The sequence below is a fragment of the Podarcis liolepis genome, assembly GCF_965112155.1.
Source record: "Podarcis liolepis genome assembly, chromosome: Z".
Taxonomy (NCBI): domain Eukaryota; kingdom Metazoa; phylum Chordata; class Lepidosauria; order Squamata; family Lacertidae; genus Podarcis; species Podarcis liolepis.
Window position 1 is genome coordinate 25,751,889 of NC_139570.1, and position 21,571 is coordinate 25,773,459.

Genomic DNA, 21,571 nt, shown 5'->3' on the forward strand with positions numbered 1-21,571 from the left:
ATAGAGAACTGCCATCCATGGCACCAACCTTTCCATATTGCTGCCACTGCCACTGTGCTTATAAGCGCCCAAACTAGTGGGGAAGCAAAGATCCCCATAAGTCCTTGGGCTGTTATCCTAGAATTTGGGGGAGCTGCCAGCCAACTCCCTTCCAGCTTCCACTGGGTGCAAGAGTTGATCCATATCTTTAATATTCCCTAAACTTCCCTATGGGAGATGAACCATATTGTTCTATAACAACCAGCCTACCTACTGTATTCAAAAAGGTTAAGAGAGTTTATTTTAGAAAAGCAATGAGTAAGGACATGGGGGAGAGTGCAATATGTAATAAAACATAAACTCAGCATCTGACTAACACTTGATCAACACTTGCAGGGAGGGAGGGCTGCATCATTCTTCCAGATGTTCCAGTGAACACAAATAAGACTTTGGTATAATACTGCTTTAAATATATGGTATTAATGTGGTCTAACTCTTTGCCCTCCTGTGTGGGGTCAGCCTTTCAGTGATCTGGTTACCAGTGATCTTCAGTATCTTCAGTAGAGGTTCCTGGGAATGCTTGTGGATGAGCTCTGCAACCTCATGGGATCTCAGGGTTGTATCCAATGTTAGCCACACTCCACTGAAATTAATGCCCACCTCCCATTCCCCTTACAGAGCTACAAGCCCCAGAGTGGTTTAATAATCATTCCTTCTTCACAGAGAACTCATGAGAGTTGTACAGTAACTCAGTGTTTCCTACCAATTCTTAGTGCCCTTAGCAAACTATGGCTTCTATTATTATTATTATTATTATTATTATTATTATTATTATTATTATTATTATTTTGGGGGGGAGCCATTGCTGTTCAACATGGTATCACAATGTTTTATGGTGTGAATGTAGCTTGGTTCTCTGCTGCCTCAGAGGCAGGACTGTTTCTAATGGGCTTATGTTACAGTAGGGTTCATTTTGGTTGAACATCTGAAATTTACTGATGGCAGGAACAAGTGGCCAATGGAACCAGTAACCTAAGGGGCTGGGGAGAGGTTCGGCCAGAGGCTGGAGATGCTTTGGCTCTGGATTACCTGCACTGAGCAGAGGGATGGACAAGATGTCCAGTGATATTAATGTACTTCATGTTACTTGACTGTTGTCAAAAGTTTTGGATGAGCAAGCCCCACAAGTGTCACAGAACACTTGGATACCAAGTGTACTCTTGAATCTGCTACTCTTCTGCTCCCCCCTGAAAGTTAACAGATCACATGAACTTATTTGGTCATTGTTGTGCTTTATGTGTTGGGATGACATATGTCTAGAGTTTCTTGGACATAGCCAGGATTAATCTGTCAAAAATGGCATCTGGGCGGAATTTTTGAAAGCCGGTTAAAATGTCCAGGAAAACCTGGGCGTATGGCAGCCCACACCGGAAAAAGTGTTGAATTGTTTTCACTTCTTGAAATATGGCAACCCTATTTATGTGGCCACAGCCAAATTCTGATTGATAAGCTCACACCGTTGCTATATGAATAGCAGGGATAAGATGTTTGCTTTTACCAGTTGCTGGAAGCTGCAGAAGGGGAAATGATCATGATCAAGTCCTGCTTAAGGGGTTCCTACAGGCATCTGGTTGGCCACTGTGAGAACAAGATGCCCGGACTAGGTGGGCTATTGGTCTGACCCAGCAGGCTCTTCTTATGTTCTTAGAAACTGTAGCTCTTGGTAGGGTATTGTAACCAGTGCTTCCACTTGAGCAATAAGTTAAGGTTCTGCTGGTGGAGCTAATGTGAACTGGCAGTGAACTTTGATATCAGGTGAGTCATAGTAGTCACTGTTGAAAGAAGGAGAAAGATCCCGAGAGAAGTTGAGAAGTTGAGACTGAATATTTGCACTCTTGATGGAATGTCTGATAAATGGAAACATCTGGCAAAAGCTGATGGAGCAGTTTAAAACAACGAAGCAAACTATTTGTATCATGCTCTGCATAAAAAACATAATTGTGATTTGTTTGTTAATATTTCAGATTTTTCTGCTTGCCTGCCCACCCTGTCATCTTGCAATGGTTGTCTTCAGGTAACACTTTTATCAACTTTCATATGTCATTTAATTTTATGTGAAATATTTTAGGCCACACGCCAGAGAAAAAACAACCTACTGTGATTGCTAGTCACTTCATTAAAAAGGTGACTTGGCAAGATAAAATACAAACAGATAAAATCAATTTAAAATCAGAAAATTTAAAACAATGTACATTACATGATTCCTAAAATGCTCACCCGGCAATACAATAATGACCCTAGAGCAGCATGTAATAGTTACATAACAAATATCAGAAAATAAAAAGCATTAGATGAGGAAAACATTAAATAATTTTAAACTTAAATCAGTAGGTATGGGCCTGATAAATTCAGTTATGCACATCTTTTGGCTGTGTCACTAACTGGAAAGTGTCACTAACTGGGAAAATGTGCATCATTATATACCAATTACATAAGCATTGAAATATAAACATCTATATCTATCTATCTGTCTGTCTGTCTATCTATCTATCTATCTATCTATCTATCTCTCATCTGTCTAACATCTATGTCAGGGAACTGCCATCAGAGCATCAGGTGGTGGAGGGACTCAGGCAGGATGAAAGAGACTCAACTGCTGAAGCAGGGACCAGCAGGGGGAGGAGTGGGTCTCTGAGGGAATGCGAGCAGGAGGGAGGGCTCAGGGAGGCTTCCAGCGAGAACAGTGGGGAGGTATCGGAGTCTCCCATAGGGAGACCCACACCTCGTAGGAAACTGTCACGCCGTGAGTCCAGGAGACGCGTTTCCGTTAAGGAACTTCTTTGCTGGAAACGCTTCCGCAGACAGCCACTGTCGGACTCTACTAGTGACTAGAGCAGACATGTCTGAGGAGCTCCGTCACACACGGAGGTTTGTGGGGTCGCACAAACTCTGAGGGAGCACGTTTTCACGCACAAGCAGCTAATCAAACCCTCACAGCAGTCCGACAGTCTTTGTACGCTGCCTGTGCAAGAGAAGGCATCATGAGCGAACCAACCGGAACCGGAGGAGCAGGGGCTGGAGCTGATCCAAGCTTGGAAGATAGATACCGAGCGTTGGAGGTTCAACTGGCCCTGCAGACGGCGAGGTTGGAGGAGAGAAGGGCTCAGGATGCAGACAAGAAGGGGAGAGCCACGCAATTCCCCAGAAAGGTACCAGGATTGGTGCAGAAATTTGGGGGGGACCCCAAGGACTACCATGCTTTTAGGACAGAGATGCAATATGCCCTTAATGTGCAGTTCGATGAGTTCCCTGATGAGGAATCGCGAGTTGCTTTTGTAATTGGGCATCTTGAGAAAGGGGCTAGAGACTGGGTTCGACCCCTAATGGCAACGCACAATGACATACTAAAGGACACAATGAAGTTCTTTCGTGCAATGGATATCATGTTTTCCAGCGATATTGAGGAAGGGGTGGTGCGCAGACAGCTAATGGCTTGTAAGCAGGGAAGTCGATCTGTCCGTGAATATTGGACTGAGTTTACCATGCTGATTCACAGACTGAGTTGGGATTTATCGGCGGCACCCGTTCAAATGCTATTTGAAGAAGGTCTTTCTTCGGGGGTGAAAGACGAGCTGGCACGGAGCCCCAGGGCGGAGTCTATGGATCAGCTGACCAAATCTGCGCTGACCATAGGAGCGCGGCAGGAGGCAAGAGCCTTGGAGAGGCGGGAAGGGAGAGGGGAACGTTGGAAGGAGTTCCGCATTCCAGACATTCCTGAGCCAGCTTTCCCGCCGGCAGAGCCGATGGAAATCGGAACAGCGCGCGCGCGCGCATTTTCAAAAACCAGCGAGGGAGCTAAGAAGGAGGGAAAGGGCCCCCGGAAATGCTATCTCTGCCAACAGCCAGGCCACTTTGCCAGAGTCTGCCCCCAGAGGAAGGAATGGCAAGGGATGGTGGGAGCTGTTGAGGGGGGAGAAGAAGGGGGAGCGGAGCAGGTAAAAGCCAACGCCTGGTTGCCACAATTGGGGCACTGCAGCCAGGCCAAAGAGCAGTGAAAGTGCCCGTGCCAGAAGCTCCTCGACCTGCTCTAGTGATTGAAGTGTCGCTAGAGCTGCAGAATGGGCACCCCCTAAAAATAAAGGCGCTATTGGACTCAGGCAGCTCCTGCAATTTTATGAGCAAGGAGTTTGCTGCTGAACACCAGATACAGACCATCCCTTTAAGCAACCCCCTGCAGGTGACCACGATTGATGGCAGGGAGTTGTTGGGAGGAGGAGTCCGCTTGCAGACTGTCCCAATGATAATGAGGGTGGCAAGGCACACAGAACTGATAGCGTTTAATGTGGCCACCCTGGGAGGCGCTCCCATTATTTTGGGAATGAGCTGGCTAGCTCTACATGATCCGCTGGTTGGCTGGCATCAAAGAGTGGTGTCCTTTGGTTCAGCACATTGCCTAGAACACTGCAAAGGGGAGAAGGGTTCAGCAGGGGCCCAAGCCACCCTAGCAGGGACTGAAGTAATGGGGAAGGTGAAGGTACCACCACAGTATGCAGATCTCAGCGACGTGTTCAGCGAGAAGGAAGCTGACCAACTACCACCTCATAGACCCTTTGATTGTCAGATCAATTTACTCCCAGGAGCACAGCTTCCCGTGGGCAAGTTGTATGCCATGTCAGACAGGGAAATGCAGGAGTTGCGAGGGTTCATTGACAAGAACCTGAAGAGAGGCTTCATCAGAGAGTCCAAAGCAGCAGGGGGGAGCCCAGTGTTCTTTGTGGACAAAAAAAATGCGGACAAGCCGAGACTTGTATGTGATTTTAGGCGGCTGAATGCAGTGACTGAACCGGTGGCGTTCCCTATGCCCAGAATTGATGATATTTTGACCAGGGTGAGGAAGGGAAAGATTTTCACAAAGCTGGATCTAAGGGGGGCGTACAACCTGATACGCATAAGGAAAGGGGATGAATGGAAAACCACCATGTTTACCCCTTTGGGGGCGTTTGAATACCTCGTTATGCCATTTGGATTACAAGCAGGCTCCGCGTGTTTTCAATCTTTTATGAACCACGTGCTGGGCCCTTTGCTCTACAAGAATTGCGTTGCCTTTCTAGATGATGTGTTGGTGTATTCTGAGAATGAGGAGCAACATGTGAGAGACGTCAGAGAAGTGTTGAGCAGACTGCAAGCCAACAGGCTGTGGGTCAAACTGGAGAAGTGTCGGTTCCATACCAAGGAGGTGGAATTCCTGGGGTACCGCCTGTCAGACAAGGGATTGGCCATGGATCCCGGCAAGGTACAGGCAGTGCTGGAATGGAAAACACCCAAAACCAAGAAGGATGTGCAGAGGTTCCTAGGGTTTGGAAACTTTTATCGTAAGTTCATCCGCAACTTCGCCCATCTGACGGCGCCCATCACTGACTGTCTCAGCAATAAAAAGAAGTTTGTATGGACGGCGGAGGCGGAGCGAGCGTTTGAGGAACTGAAAAGGGCCTTCGCCTCTGAAGAACAACTTCTGCATGTGGATTTACGAAAGAAGCTAAGGGTTGAAACAGACGCATCTGACAGAGCCATAGGGGCGGTGCTTCTTCTGCAGCCGGGGAAGGAGGAGTCAGAGTGGCGTCCGTGTGCCTTCTTCTCGCGGAAGCTGAACAAATCCGAGAGGAACTACACGGTGTACGACCGAGAACTGCTTGCTATTCATGAGGCGTTCCGGAGATGGAGGCATCTGCTAGTTGGTGCACAACATAAAGTGCAAGTGTGCACGGACCATAAAAATCTAGAGTACTGGAGAACGGCGCGAGTGCTCAACCAAAGGCAGTTGAGATGGGCCCAAGAGTTCTCCAAATTTAACTTTGAGATTTGTTATGTGCCAGGCCCAGAGAATGTTAGGGCGGACGCTCTCTCACGCAAACCTGAATATTTGGAGGGGGAGGGAGCACCCGAAGAAACCCATATCATTCCAGAGGACCGCTGGGTGTGTGGGGCGACTTTGGTGGGGCAAAGGGAATTGGTAGAGGGTACGGTGCAGGATGCATACGCCCAGGGGAAACTCAGGGATCTCAGAGGGGAGGAAGACAAATCCGGTGGTTTTGAGGAGAGAAATGGGGCATTGTATTATAAGGGAGCGTTATATATACCTGAAGGGGAATTGAGGGAGAAGGTACTCAAGCAGCTGCACGATAGTCCCACAGCAGGGCACTTTGGGCAACACAAAACCATGTGGCTGGTTACCAGGGAATTTTGGTGGCCCAAGGTCAGGGAAGATGTGCGGGAGTATGTGAGAGGGTGTGAACAATGCCAAAGAGCCAAGGGGGAGAGGCAGGCGCCGGCTGGTTTATTAGAACCACTGCCCACACCTGAGAGACCGTGGGAAGCAGTGGCAATAGATTTCATGACTGATCTGCCAAGGTCTAGAGGGAAAACAGCCATCATGGTTGTAGTAGACCTGTTAACTAAAATGGCCCACTTCATAGCCTGCTCACATGCGGTTACAGCAGAAGAAACCGCCAAATTGTTTGTAGAGAATGTGTTTAGGTTGCATGGCGCCCCCTTGAGGGTGGTTTCAGACCGAGGGAAACAATTTACTTCCAGGTTCTGGAGGAAGCTCATGAGCTTACTGCATGTAGAGGTTAATTTCTCGACGGCCCGTCATCCTGAAACCAACGGGCAGGCGGAAAGAGCAAATGGGGTTCTCCAACAATATTTGAGGTGTTATGTTAATGACAGAGAGAATGATTGGGTGGAGAAGTTGGCGTTGGCAGAATTTGCCTACAACAATGCAGAGAACGTGTCCACGGGGATGAGCCCCTTTTTGGCTAATCACGGGTGCCATCCCAGAGCCTTCCCAGGGGGGGAGGGGGAGAACTGGAGCGTTCCAGCTGCAGAACAGTTCGTGGAAGAAATGGAAGCGATCCATCGCCAGCTCCAACTCAACTTAAACAGGGCTAAGGAGAAATAAGAGGCAGGCAGACAAAAACAGAAGGGAAGGTGAAAGCATCAGGGTGGGGGACCAGGTGTGGCTGTCAACCCAAGGGTTGCCATTCAAAGGAGGTTGTAAGAAATTAAGACCCAAAAGGCTGGGTCCGTTTGAAGTCATACAGCAGGTCAATCCAGTGGCTTTCAGGCTCCGGTTACCGAACCACATGAAGCTGCACCCAGTTTTTCACAGGTCGTTGCTGTCACCGTATAGAGGAGACAGTGAGGGGAGGGTCACTAGGGGACCAGCAATGGAGGAGAAGGAACACAGCTACCATGTAGCGGAGATCCTCGATTCCAGGTGGAAGGGAGATCAAGTAGAGTATTTGGTAATGTGGGAAGGGGAACCGGAGTCGGAAAACACCTGGGTTAGGGCAGAGGATGTCAATGACGAGGTTTTAATAGAGACTTTTCATCAGAGGTTCCCACGTAAACCTCAGCCTGTAGCGAGGTTCCGAAGGGAATACTTTGCCACCACCGACGAGGAAGAGGAGTTGGAGGGGTTCCCAGATTCTGAAGAGGAGGAGGATTCAGCTGGCCAGGACGACGATCGATGGAGAGAATTGTTCGAGACGTCAGAAGATGAGGAAGATTCGTTTCGGGGTTTTAGCCCTTCACCTCCCAGGGGGGAGGAATTGGGAGGGGGTGAGGGGGGCCCTGGAGGGGAGGTGGATGTCAGGGAACTGCCATCAGAGCATCAGGTGGTGGAGGGACTCAGGCAGGATGAAAGAGACTCAACTGCTGAAGCAGGGACCAGCAGGGGGAGGAGTGGGTCTCTGAGGGAATGCGAGCAGGAGGGAGGGCTCAGGGAGGCTTCCAGCGAGAACAGTGGGGAGGTATCGGAGTCTCCCATAGGGAGACCCACACCTCGCAGGAAACTGTCACGCCGTGAGTCCAGGAGACGCGTTTCCGTTAAGGAACTTCTTTGCTGGAAACGCTTCCGCAGACAGCCACTGTCGGACTCTACTAGTGACTAGAGCAGACATGTCTGAGGAGCTCCGTCACACACGGAGGTTTGTGGGGTCGCACAAACTCTGAGGGAGCACGTTTTCACGCACAAGCAGCTAATCAAACCCTCACAATCTATAATTAAAATATGCAATAAAACAAACACAGTTATTAAAACAGGAGTTGAAGAGAATGCTTGTATATAGGTGCATCATCTGAAGCCAGCTGAATGCCAATATGGATAGGCATGGATAATGCAATTTTCTTGTATTTTTAAAAAAAATCTTCTTACATTTTATGCAGTCATATGGAACATCTGTTAAAAAATGTATGTTCTTACATTGTAAAGGTGACCCTGTACTTTCCCTTTTTTAGGTTGCAGATGCATATGCTTAATGGGGCACTCTTGGCGTTGCTGTTTCCTGTGGTTAACACTCGATTGGTGAGTAAGCAAAACCTGCCTCTCTCCTTTCTTGACTCTGTGTTCTCTCCTAGATATTACTCTTGCATTCCATAACAACACTCTTTCCCTGGAAAGACACTTGACCTTTGCAGTGGATTCCAGGCAAGGCCAACGTGGAAGTCAGCACACAGTACCACTTAGGCAATGCTCTCATTTTTAACAGAGTACAGTGATCTTCGACCACACACATTTGTAATAATGGAAGTACGGGTTATGCTAATGTCTCCTTTTCAGGTAAGAATGTTTATCATGCAGCAATTAAAACCAAATAATTAAACAATCATTAAACATAGCTATATAACTATGTGGGTCACTTAAAGCAAGATAACCCCACACTATTTGACTAGAATCTGAATGCACGGAGTGCAATTTTGTGTACTGTTGGTTGTTTGCACCGATCTGTCTTGACTTCACCCCCAGTGGCCTCTGGGTGTGAAGTCAAACCACTGAAGAATCACAGCACCTGTTGTGACTCCAAAGATAGTTAACTCATAACTGCTGCCTCCCTTCACCTTTTCCAAAAATAAAATAACCAGGTATTCATATTTTGGAATGAGCTATGGAGCTGTGCATATTTTTATTTATCCAGATTTTGTTCTCCAGCCTATCATTTTAGAACAACAGGTGTCCTGTCTTGATGACAGTGACTGAAAAGAATTGGGTTAGCAAACTCAAATCTTGTTTCGATACTTTAGCAGTTCTTCCCAACAGAGAATCTTAATGAGATGTCTTATGAATCAACAGCTGGTTAAATTAAAAGGTAAAGGGACCCCTGACCATTAGGTCCAGTCATGGCCGACTTTGGGGTTGCGGCACTCATCTCGCTTTATTGGCCAAGGAAGCCAGCGTACAACTTCCAGGTCATGTGGCCAGCATGACTAAGCCGCTTCTGGTGAACCAGAGCAGCACACGGAAATGCCGTTCACCTTCCTGCCGGAGCGGTACCTATTTATCTACTTGTACTTTGAGGTGCTTTCAAACTGCTGGGTTGTCAGGAGCAGGGACCGAGCAACGGGAGCTCACCCTGTCGCGGGGATTCGACCCACCAACCTTCTGATCAGGAAGTCCTAGGCTCTGTGGTTTAACCCACAGTGCCACCTGCATCCCTAATTAAGATTAAGACCAGATTAATGATTACCTTCATTATCAAGATTATCATGGCTTTAGTTGAGAGGAGCAGAAGTGAACTTGTTGGCAAACCAGAATGCAACTTTCAGTCAGATTTCATTCTCCAGATTTTGCACTGCCATTTCCATTTCCCCAAATGTGCACAAAATACAAATTTCACTTTTAAAATGTATTTTAAAACTGTGCATTCTGGGGGTAATATACTGAAAAGCATACAAAACACATATTTTCGAGGAAGAATCTATACAACCTGGTCAAAACAAATTAAATGCAGATTCCTCTTCCCTATACATTTTTAAAAACAGAATGATTGAATGCCAGTGAAACTGACATGGTTAATCTATCCATTCTTGCTCATGTCAGAAAAACTGTTGATTCTTTCCCCCCTTAGTGCCCAACTTGAGTGTGCAGAGAAAGGGATGCCTCAGGTAGATGGCATCTATCTTGTTGGTAAAAACTAGGCAGGCAGCATAGCAATACCCTGTGTTTGGACAAGCCAGTTCAAGACTTGCTTGCCTCTCATAAGTGGGTGTTCCTAGAGGGAGGCCGTTTCAGACTGTTCCATTTGTATAGGATGTCACTGGGTGCAGTGATGGTGGTAGCACACACTAGTCCTCTGAAATATTTGTTCACCTGCCTCCACTAACTTTTGCCTACAAAATGCTAAATTCAGATATAATGACTTTTGCTTGCTGTAGGCCTTTGGCATGGTGAGTCACAAATAAGTATCTGCTCTGAATTAATGCAGAGGAATTAAGACAAGCCATTTCTATGTCAGACACAGATACGAGGGGCAGTGAACTCACAAAGTGCCAGTGAAGTTAACTCTTTATTCAGGCCTAATGAGTCCAGTAACTCTCCACAGTAGATCTTGCCCCAACTAGGCAGTTATGAGGACTGAAAGTCCCTGCCTTCCCACAGCACCCTAAGATGACTCTTTGCCCTGGTCCTTCCCAATCAATCTGAGACTTCATTGCCTTGTCTCCCTTTGCTCTGCCCTCCCCTGTATCCAGGAGGGCAGCGGAGCTGATTGCAGCAGGATGGGGAGACTCCCTGGCTTCTTCAGCAGCCTGTTTGATCTCTGCTCTGTGGCCCCTTCTCCTCTCCAGCCTCCTCTTTTGCCTCTGCTTCTGGACTGCTCTCTGCCCTGGACTCTTCCTGCTTACCAAACCCTGTTGCCTCTTCAGCTTCTGACACCCCCTCCTCCCAGCCTGCTCCCTCTTCTCCCTCTGACCATTCATTGTCATCCCACCAACCAATCCCCTGACTCTGAGCCTTCTTCCCTTGCAGGTTACCCAGCTGGTGCCCCCACCACTCCTTTGCATCCAGCCAGTCCATGACATTCTATAATATAGGAACTTTCCTGAAACACACACACACACACACACACACACACACACACACACAACAAACAAAAACAGGGAAGTTAAACACAAATTTTAAAAAGAAATGCAAAAGATATACAGTTTCCTTCTTGAAAAGTTTTTTTTAAACAAGTCATTTAAATGCTTTAATCTTCAGAAAGCTAATGAAATAAAGCACAACTTTTATCTGTTACAGGCCTTCCTTACTAACCCCCCTTTTCCTGTTGGACCATTTTAATTAGGGCTGAGAGGAAATTGTCGCATATCATGAAAGCGAGTGTATAAGAAGCCAGCTGTCATAATTACAAAAGTCAGTTCGGTAATTTCTAATATGCACAGCACCAAACCTTTCTTTATAACCAGCAGGAGTAGTTTTCCCAGCTTTTGTTGGAAAGCTTAGAACCCGCTGAACAGATTGACACAAACAAGGTGTCATTGAAACCCCCATGATGTACAAACAAAGTACTTCCAGTGCTCAGTTTCACAATCTGCTCGCTGACATTTATAATTCAAAGATCTGCCAAGCCCCCACTTTAGCACTTGGGTGTTTGTTCCTGCTGCCTGACCGTGTTAGCCACATAGTGAACAGCAGCAATTTAGGCCCAGGGTTCTCTGCCAGAGCAGGCTTTGGTAATCCAAATGTAGAAATAATAATGGCCTGGTTCGCAGGAAACTATGGTGTACTGAGACCGTGTGAATGCACTGATTCCTAGGGAGAAAATCACAGCCAGTTTGTTCCTCTCCAGTCCTTTTTATCATAGTGTGTGGTAGAGCAGCACAGACAAGCAGTGCTGGCCCACCAATGAGGCATGGTGAGGCAAACTGCCTCGGGTGGCAGGATCCCCAGGGGCAGCAAATCCTGATGTAGGTCTTTATTTCCCCCCTTGTTCCTGATGTAGCTCTTCTCTAACCTTTTCTTCCCTGGCGGAGAGGGAGACCCCATTTTGTTGTTCGCCTCAGGTGCCAAAATGTATTAGGCCAGCCTTGAAGACAGGGTTTGGCTTAATGTATCATTCAAACCCAGGGTCATGGGTAATACTTCTCTGCTAACCATGAGCTACAGCCCAGGTTTCTTCCTGGCTGCAGATCATGGTGTTTTTTTAATAATAATATCCTGCCTTTTTCTCAGACCAGGATTCAAGGCGGCTTACACAAATTAAAACAGCACTGATAAAATACAAAACGCTAAAAACATATTAAAAATAATAGTTGAAAAGTAATTAAGAATTAAAACAATATAAAAACAAATATTTTAAGATGCAGATCATAAAAAGAGCACAGCACTATTTAAAAGCCCTTTCCTTAAAAACAAAAAACAAAAAAACTCCCATCAGTCTCCCAAATCCCAGAATAAAACATTTTCACCTGCTGGCGGAAGGACAAGGAGGGAGCCAATCTAGCTTCTCTAGGGAGGGAGTTCCAGAGGACCTGGATGACATTTTGATCAGAGTTCTGTCTTAATTGCAATGCTGCACTGAGCTAAAATTACCTGGGAGGGGAGGAACAAAGCAGCTGCAGTTTCCTTCCCGAGAGTTTACACATACACACTAAGCCCTAGTCTGGTTTAGCATTACATGCAAATGTGGCAGTATTCCCCTCTCAACTTCTCAAACATGGTTAAGTGTTTGGAACTGCTGCCCCCACCCCCAATGAAAAGAGAGCCTGGAGCCCCCCATGGGCCTATGGGCTAATTTCTCTTCTCCCACATACATTTCCCTCCCATGCTTTTTCACTATTAACTGTAGCAGCAGTTCCCAACTCCGCAAATAACTGCTTGTGGACCACTTAATGATTTTTCTATCTGTTGAAGCAATTGCAATGCACTGTGCTAGATGCTGTGTGGGTTTTAACTGCATTTTTTTAAAAAATCACTTCTTTCATTTTGTATTGCAGTTTTCCATTTTTAAACTTTTATTTATTTCATTTACATCCTGCTTTTCTTCCCAAGGAGCTCAAGGTGACATATATGGTTCAATTCCTCCCTGTTTTATCCTCACAATAACCCTGTGAGGTAAATTAGGCCCGAGACTGTGACTGAGCAAAGGTTTTCCAGGGAGCCCTATGGCTGAGCATCGATTTGAACCTGAAACTCCCAATTCCTAGTCCAACACCACACATGAATTGATATTGCAATACAATATAAGAAATAAAATAAACAGCAACATGTCATTAAAAAACAGTAGATATAATATAATGCAATGCATATGGTGCCTCCCATCTTTAACCACAAATCCACAGACATGTCACAGCCCACCTGAATGAATCTCAGAAGCGACCTGTAATCTTTGGGCCACAGTCTGGAAATCCCTATCTGTCTGGTAAAGGTAAAGGGATCCCTGACCATTAGGTCCAGTCGCAGACAAATCTGGAGTTGTGTGCTCATCTTGCTCTATAGGCCGAGGGAACTGGCGTTTGTCCGTAGACAGCTTCCGGGTTATGTGGCCTAAGCCGCTTCTGGCGAACCAGAGCAGCACACGGAAATGCCGTTTACCTTCCTGCCAGAGCGGTACCTATTTATCTACTTGCACTTGACATGCCTTCGAACTGCTAGGTTGGCAGGAACGGGGACCAAGCAACGGGAGCTCACCCTGTCGCGGGGATTCGAACCACCAACCTTCTGATTGGCAAGCCCTAGGCTCTGTGGTTTAACCCACAGCGTCACCCGCGTCCCTGTCTGCCTGGTAGGAAGGTGCAAATAATATATCTTTTAAAACCAGACTACGTAAGGACAAAAGCTGATGCAAAAATTTCCTGCTAGGTCTATCATATAGTAGGCCCTGCAATACATTTTGCCTAATGTCTTTAATGTGGTCAGTGCCCTCCAGGTACCGTAAATTTCGCTCTATAACACGCAGATTTTTTCTCCTAAAAAGTAAGGGGAAATGTCTGTGCGTGTTATTGAGCGAATGTGTGGTCCCTGGAGCTGACTCGCCGGAGCGCAGGGGCAAAAATAGGCAAAAATCAGGCAAAAATAAGATCGGGCGGGCGGGCGGAGGGAAGGCGGAAGCTGCTGCTTTCCTGCATTCTGCCTCAGGGTCTTACTGCCCACCTGCTTCTGTTGCTGCGTTTGCTCAAACTCAACAAAGATCAGGGAATCCCCTGCCCTCCTGGCAAGCAGAGGGTTAAGGAAAGGATCGAGCCCTTCCTTCTAATTCTTTCCTAGTCACACTGCGTGCAGGCTCCAGCCCACCACCTCCTCCTCTCCGTGCTCTAGGGACTCGCAGGCAGCCGAAAAATATGCAGGTGGGGGAGAGAGAGAGGGCTGGCTTGGGTGGGTGGGGGGTAATTTTGCTTTCCTTTCCTCCTCCCCACCCCGTTAAACCCCTCTCCTGCATTGTTAGCCAGCTGCTTCTCCGCACACCCCTCTTGTGCTCCTTGTCCCTTCTGTGTTTTTCCTTCCCTCCCCATTTAAAATGTGGTGACAAAGCACGGATCCACATGGATCCTCAGGATTTTTGCATTGGGTCACCCCAAATTCACCATCAGATCACATTACATGTCCATGGCTACAGTCTGTACCAAAAAAATCACGCACCCACTGTTGCCTGGGGCTGCAATGGTGCAAAAACGTGGTTACAAAGCATGGATCCACAGGATCTTTGCACCGGGTCACCCCAAATTCACCATCAGATAACATAGCATGTCCATGGCTACAGCCTGCACCAAAAAAATCACGCACCCACTGTGCCCTGGGGCCACAGTGGTGCAAAAACGTGGTTACAAAGCACGGATCCACATGGATCCTCAGGAGTTTTGCATTGGGTCACCCCAAATTCACCATCAGATCACATAGCATGTCCATGGCTACATCTTGCACCAAAAAAATCACGCACCCACTGTTGCCTAGGGTCGCAGTGGTGCAAAAACGTGGTTACAAAGCATGGATCCACATGGATCCTCAGGATTTTTGCATTGGGTCACCCCAAATTCACCATCAGATAACATAGCATGTCCATGGCTACAGCCTGCACCAAAAAAATCACGCACCCACTGTGCCCTGGGGCCACAGTGGTGCAAAAACGTGGTTACAAAGCACGGATCCACATGGATCCTCAGGAGTTTTGCATTGGGTCACCCCAAATTCACCATCAGATCACATAGCATGTCCATGGCTACATCTTGCACCAAAAAAAATCACGCACCCACTGTTGCCTAGGGTCGCAGTGGTGCAAAAACGTGGTTACAAAGCATGGATCCACATGGATCCTCAGGAGTTTTGCATTGGGCTACTCCAAACTCACTGTCAGATCACGTGTCTGTGGCCACAGCATGAACCACAAAAATCATACATCCACTGTTTCATTTAGAATATTTTTTTTCTTGTTATCCTCCTCTAAAAACTACGTGCGTTTTATGGTCTGGTGCGTGTTATAGAGCGAAAAATACGGTATATGCTTGGAGTATAGTTCGTCTTCCCCTTGCAATAACTCTGTGAGGTAGGCTAGGCTGAGAGGCAGTGACTAGCCCAAGCTTGCCCTTTGAGCTCCATGGCCGAGTAAGGATTAGACTAGCATTGAATCAAATCTAAACTTCATAAAAGACCACATGAGAAAAACATTGAGTTGTTTGGGTTCCAGACAACAAACTTAGTAAAATAAACTGTGTAATCTGGAAACATTTGCAGCTTTCGTAAAATTCTTAACTGCATTTGCATCCTGCCTGTGTAACTGGATGACGAATGCTAAACTTAGACCACTGAAGAACTAGCTCCTCTTGGGACTGGGATTATGGCAACATCAAGCTTCGACGTTGCTTTGCTCAGCTGCCTTTTCCAAGGCAAACCTCCAAATGGTGTTCTGCTACCTCATAAGGCCTCTTTGAAACTGGAAACATAGACCTATGAATTCTGGAAGCAAGAAGAGGCAGAGTGGAAGTTGGACTGGGACAACTGATCTCGGTGATCATGGGTAGGAGGAGGAGTTACGCTAAGACCAGACCATGTCATTACTGAGGAAGCAGGCTTAGTCGTTGTCTGAGGACTATCCCTGCCTCCAGGTCTGGTTCTGACCGGACGGATACTGGAATCAGCAAGGGATACCCACATGACCTGAAGGTGCTGCTGTGCAATGCCAGGTCAATGATCCATAAAACCATTGTGATCCATGATTTGATCGTGGATGGAGGATTTGACCTGGCATGTGTAACAGAAACTTGGTTGGATGAAGCAGATGGGTCTGTCCTTGCCGCTGCTTGTCCACCAGGTTTCTCTTACACACAGCAACCCAGGCCTTGTGGGCGGGGAGGGGGGGGTTGCAGTGATTTTTAGGAAGTCATTAGTTTGCACCAGACATCCTATTGGAAAGACCCAGTTCTCTGAGTGCATGTTCTGGAAGTTGGGCAATAGGGGCAGTACAGGATTCCTATTGGTGTACCGACCTCCCCGCTGCACCAAGGATTCCCTGCCCGAGCTGCTTCAGGTCGTGTCGGATGTCCTCCTGGAGACACCTAGTTTGGTTGTCCTAGGGGATTTTAACATCCATGCCGACACAACCTTACAAGGGGCCGCTCGGGACTTCGTGGAAAGCATGGCCTCCATGGGGCTGTCCCATAAGTCTGGCCCAACTCATAGCCACGGGCATGCCTTAGACTTGGTGTTCACCTCTATGGATGTTGGTGATCTGACACTAAGTAAAAGCGAAACCAAAGAAGTGGCATGGTCAGATCACTTCCTGGTGCAACTGGACTTCTCTGCGACTTTCCCCCTCTGCAGGGAGGTGGGACCGATTCAGATGGTCCGCCCCCGCCACTTAATGGATCCAAATGATTTCCAGAGAGTGGTAGGGGATGTTTTATCCCATGTTGATGGCCTTTCAGCTGATTCCCTGGTGGCCCGCTGGAATGTGGCGTTAACCAGGGCTATTGACTGTTTGGCTCCAAAGCGCCCTCTCCGATTGCATGGAGCCCGGAGAGCCCCGTGGTTTTCCACGGATCTGAGGGCAATGAAACAATCGTTGAGACGGCTAGAGCGCCGGTGGCGGATAACCCATTCTGAATCTGACCGGACACAGGTTAGAGCTCAATGTCGAGCCTACCAAGTGGCGATAGTGACGGCGAAGAAGACATTCTTCACCGCCTCTATTGCATCTGCGGAAAACAGCAGCAGGAGACTCTTTCAGGTGGTTCGCAATTTAGCGTAAACACCTGCTCCATCAGGGCCCAGTACAGGCCACATGATCTCCTGCAATGACTTTGCAAAGTTTTTTGCAGATAAAGTCGCTCAGATTCGAGAAGAGGTAGATTCCACTGTGGGAGCAGGGCCGGGGCGGGAGAGTGCTAGAGTCCTGTCTAGTCAAGTTGTGTGGGATCAATTCCAATCTGTTACCCCCGAGGATGTGGACAGGCTACTTGGACGAGTGAAACCAACCACTTGTCTCCTTGATCCTTGCCCATCCTGGCTTATAAAAGCTAGCCGGGAAGGGCTGGGCGATGGGCTTCGTGAGGTGGTGAATGCTTCCCTCCATGAGGGAGCCTTCCCAGACCCGCTGAAAGAGGCGGTTATTAAACCGCTTCTTAAAAAAACATCTTTAGATGCGGCCACAATGGCCAACTATCGTCCAGTCTCAAATCTTCCATTCTTGGGCAAGGTGACTGAGCGTGTGGTTGCTGAACAACTCCAGGCACGCCTGGAAGAAGCGGACCATTTGGATCCCTTCCACTCGGGATTCAGGCCTCATCATGGGACTGAAACTGCCTTGGTTGCACTGGTTGATGATCTCTGGCGGGCTAGGGACAAAGGTGAGAGCTGTTTCCTAGTTCTGCTGGATCTCTCAGTGGCGTTTGATACCATCGACCATAACATCCTTCTGGACCGTCTTGAGGGGCTGGGAGCTGGGGGCACTGTTATACAGTGGTTCCGCTCCTTCCTCCTGGGCTGTGTTCAGAAAGTGGTGGGGAGGGATGAGTGTTCAGACCCCTGGGCTCTCACTTGTGGGATGCCTCAGGGTTCTGTCCTCTCCCCCATGCTTTTCAACATCTACATGAAGCCGCTGGGAGAGATCATCAGGGGATTTGGGCTGGGTGTTCATCAGTATGCGGATGATACCCAGCTCTACCTCTCTTTCAAATCAGAACCAGTGAAGGCAGTGAAGGTCCTGTGTGAGTGCCTGGAGGCAGTTGGAGGTTGGATGGCGGCTAACAGATTGAGGTTGAATCCTGACAAGACAGAAGTACTGTTTTGGGGGGACAGGAGGCGGGCAGGTGTGGAGGATTCCCTGGTCCTGAATGGGATAACTGTGCCCCTGAAGGACCAGGTGCGCAGCCTAGGAGTCATTTTGGACTCACAGCTGTCCATGGAGGCACAGGTCAAATCTGTGTCCAGGACAGCTGTTTACCAGCTCCATCTGGTACGTAAGCTGAGACCCTATCTGCCTTCGGACTGCCTCGCCAGAGTGGTGCATGCTCTGGTTATCTCCCGCTTGGATTACTGCAATGCGTGGGGCTACCTTTGAAGGTGACCCGGAAACTACAACTAATCCAGAATGCGGCAGCTAGACTGGTGACTGGGAGCGGCCACAGAGACCACATAACACCAGTCTTGAAAGACCTACATTGGCTCCCAGTACGTTTCCGAGCACAATTCAAAGTGTTGGTGCTGACCTTTAAAGCCCTAAACGGCCTTGGTCCAGTATATCTGAAGGAGCGTCTCCACCCCCATCGTTCTACCTGGACACTGAGGTCCAGCACCGAGGGCCTTCTGGCGGTTCTCTCACTGCGAGAAGCCAAGTTACAGGGAACCAGGCAGAGGGCCTTCTCGGTAATGGCGCCTTCCCTGTGGAACACCCTCCCACCAGATGTCAAAGAGAACAACAACTACCAGGCTTTTAGAAGACATCTGAAGGCAGCCCTGTTTAGGGAAGCTTTTAATGTTTGATGTATTTTAATATTCTTTTGGAAGCCGCCCAGAGTGGCTGGGGAAACCCAGCCAGATGGGCGGGGTATAAATAATAAATTATTATTATTATTATAGGTAGCAGGGGCAATGTACTTTTTTAAAAATCAAAAACAAGCTCTGCATCGTTGATTCAGTTTGTCAGATAAAAGTACAGTGGTACCTCAGTCTATGAACAGCCCTGTTAACGAACTATTCGGGATACGAACTCTACAAAACCGGAAGTAGGTGTTCCAGAAGTCGAATGGAAGCAGAACGGCGGAAGGGCACCAGCAGCGGGAGGCCTCACTAGGGAAAGTGTGTCTCGGTTTAAGAACGCTTTTGTTTAAGAACGGACTTCTGGAACGGATTGCGTTCGTAAACCAAGGTACTACTGTAGTGTCCCAAAGCCTGTAGGGATTGGATTGGGTTCCACCTTGGCTCTGACTTCTTTATATGGCTTCAGGCAAAGCACTCGAATTCATCAGCATTGGTTTTTCATTTGTAACCTGGGGAAAATTTATATGTATATTCATAGAGTTTATAGACCACCCTGTAGCTGTTCCCTGGGAAGCTCACAAAAAATATCTCCTAGACTAGGGTTATTCTAAGAAGTAATTTAGATTTAGGGGCTTGTCGTGGAAGTAAGTAACTCAAGTTGAAGTCTAGGAAGAAAACTTGGTAACTCTGAAGAGCTTTGCACGTGGTCTTTTAGTATTTAGTTAGTTAGTTAGTTAGTTAGTCCTGTAGATCTCAGTTAATTGTCACATTAATTTGTGTGTCACATGTGATTTTAAGAGGCATTTACTTTAGAAATCAAAAGATAAAGTAGAACCTAAGCATTGATTTCTAATTTACTTTGAAAGGGCTTTGGGTGTAGAGAACGATGGTGAAACTGGCATAGAGGAGAGGTGGGGAACCTCCTGCCAGGGGCCAAATGCACCCTCCACAATCCTCTCTCTTTGAGCCTCAGGACTCTCCTAGTACTAGTACAGAATCCCTCTTCCCAGGTCACACCTCCTCAGCGAATTCTCTCTCACTAGGCCAACTGTGTGCACCCTCTTTGCTGGAATATGTTAATTCAACTCTGTTTCTCACCTAGGTGGAGAATAGAGAGGAGTGTGTGTTTGTGTGCTGCCTCTTCCATTGTACAATGCTTGATTCTTATGTAAGGGAGGTAGCCTAGCAGCGGCAGCTAATGCTTCCTCCCAAACAGTAGGGCCGCTCATAACTCTGGCTCCACCCCCAACCTCCACCTGCCATTGTATCTGCAAGTACATTTGCTGGCTGAATGGCAAAAGCACTGTTTTGGAACAACTAGGTCAGTGAAGAAGAACCTGCGTCCCTCCAGGTACAGTTGCAGGAGTAGCCAACATAGTGACCTCTGGGTGTTGTTGGGGATAGTAGTCCTGCAACATCTGGAGAGCATCAGGCTCCCCATCCATCAACTGAATGGATCATTCCCAGAAAATCAGGCTAAGAGTGATGATGATAATGATATGGTGTACAGGGATTCTGGAAATAGGGGGAGGTGTTACAGTGCAGGCCAAGAGGGGAGTCTTGTTGGCTAGGCCAAGAGGGGAGTCTTGTTGGCTAGGCAGCCCAGGACTTCCATATACACTGCCCAGGCTTGCGTCAGGGTGTTTGTGTGTGTGTGTGTGTGTGTGTGTGTGTGTGTGTGTGTGTGTGTGACTTTTGTGCTGCTAATACTGCAGTTTGGCTTCATCTCTGGAGTCACACACACTCCATTGTCTCTCGAGGCAGATGCATACACCAATAGTGCAACAGTAACGTGCTGTTCTGTGCCAAACTCATATTTGGAAATATGAGTAGAGTATAATAGCTGTTGATGAGTAATAAAAGCTCCTCTTGTCATTAATTTTCAGTGTCTTTAGTTGTAGATGAGTTGCCAGCATGCCAATTTTGTGTCTCAACCAAGAAACACATTTTAGAGCCTGTAGTAAAACTTAAATGGTAGTTAAACTGTGGGTGCTTCCTCTATCAAAGCATGTTTAACTTTTAAGCATCACAAGATGCTGGTAGCCCAGCTCCTCCAGGCACTTCCTGCCCCTGACCTGTGCTAGCTGGGAAGAACTGTTTAGGAATTGGTCTCTGAGTTTTGGTTTCGATTTTCTTCTTTCTTCCCTGTCCCTTTTCATATGTGTGTTGGGATTTCATTTTGTATTTAGATTGCAAGCCTTCAGGTAGGGGCTGCCTTGCTTTGACTGTATGTAAGGCACTCTTGGGAGCCTTTTTGGCTGAAGAGCATATCACAAATATTCTAAATAAATAAGAGATAGATAGATAAAATGCACAGTTTGGGAGCTTCTCTCTCTCACATGTTGGCATGTATGCATTCAGTGCTTGGCTCTTACAGCACAACCCTAACCACATTTACACAGAAGTATGTCCTGTTGAATTCAGTGGGGTTTATTCACAGGTAAGTGAGGTTAACAGCCTTTAGGGGTAAGTCCATTGAATTAAGTGGATTTACTCCGGGTATAACAGTTGAATTATCACCCTTTCTCTCTACATGTATCTTTTAATGACAAATGCCATGTATGTAATTGTCTGACAAAGTTGCTGGCCACGGGATCAGATTTGGCATATTTTGTTTATTTCTTGGTCATCAGTCAATGCAACTCTTGTGTCCAAGATTTCTATGGCGTTCACTTCACTATACAGTAAAATGTTTTGTAACAATTTACTGGTAAGAATAGTCATACTTGCGCAATAATGTGCCTGGACTAATAAACAGCAACTGTGGTTTTGACTAAGCTGCTCCTGATCTGCACATTCATGGCTTCCTCTTAGATGGCTGGCCGTGCTTCTTAGGATGATGCAATA

The 21,571-nt window shown here is 47.2% G+C and overlaps 1 protein-coding gene and 1 long non-coding RNA gene across 8 annotated transcripts in view; both read left to right on the forward strand.

The window, feature by feature from the left end:
* Positions 1-21,571, forward strand: part of LOC310698359 — a 525,075-nt gene that overhangs the window by 78,644 nt on the left and 424,860 nt on the right. The gene's annotated exons all lie outside the window — the stretch shown is intronic.
* The window catches only part of TMEM164 (transmembrane protein 164), a 62,880-nt gene that overhangs the window by 22,080 nt on the left and 19,229 nt on the right, over positions 1-21,571 (forward strand). For all 7 annotated transcript variants that reach the window (XM_083485324.1, XM_083485326.1, XM_083485325.1 and 4 more), the window contains exons 3-4: positions 2,004-2,053; positions 8,278-8,344. In XM_083485324.1, coding sequence (XP_083341450.1) covers positions 2,004-2,053; positions 8,278-8,344 — 117 coding nt within the window. The remainder of the gene's footprint in view (positions 1-2,003; positions 2,054-8,277; positions 8,345-21,571) is intronic.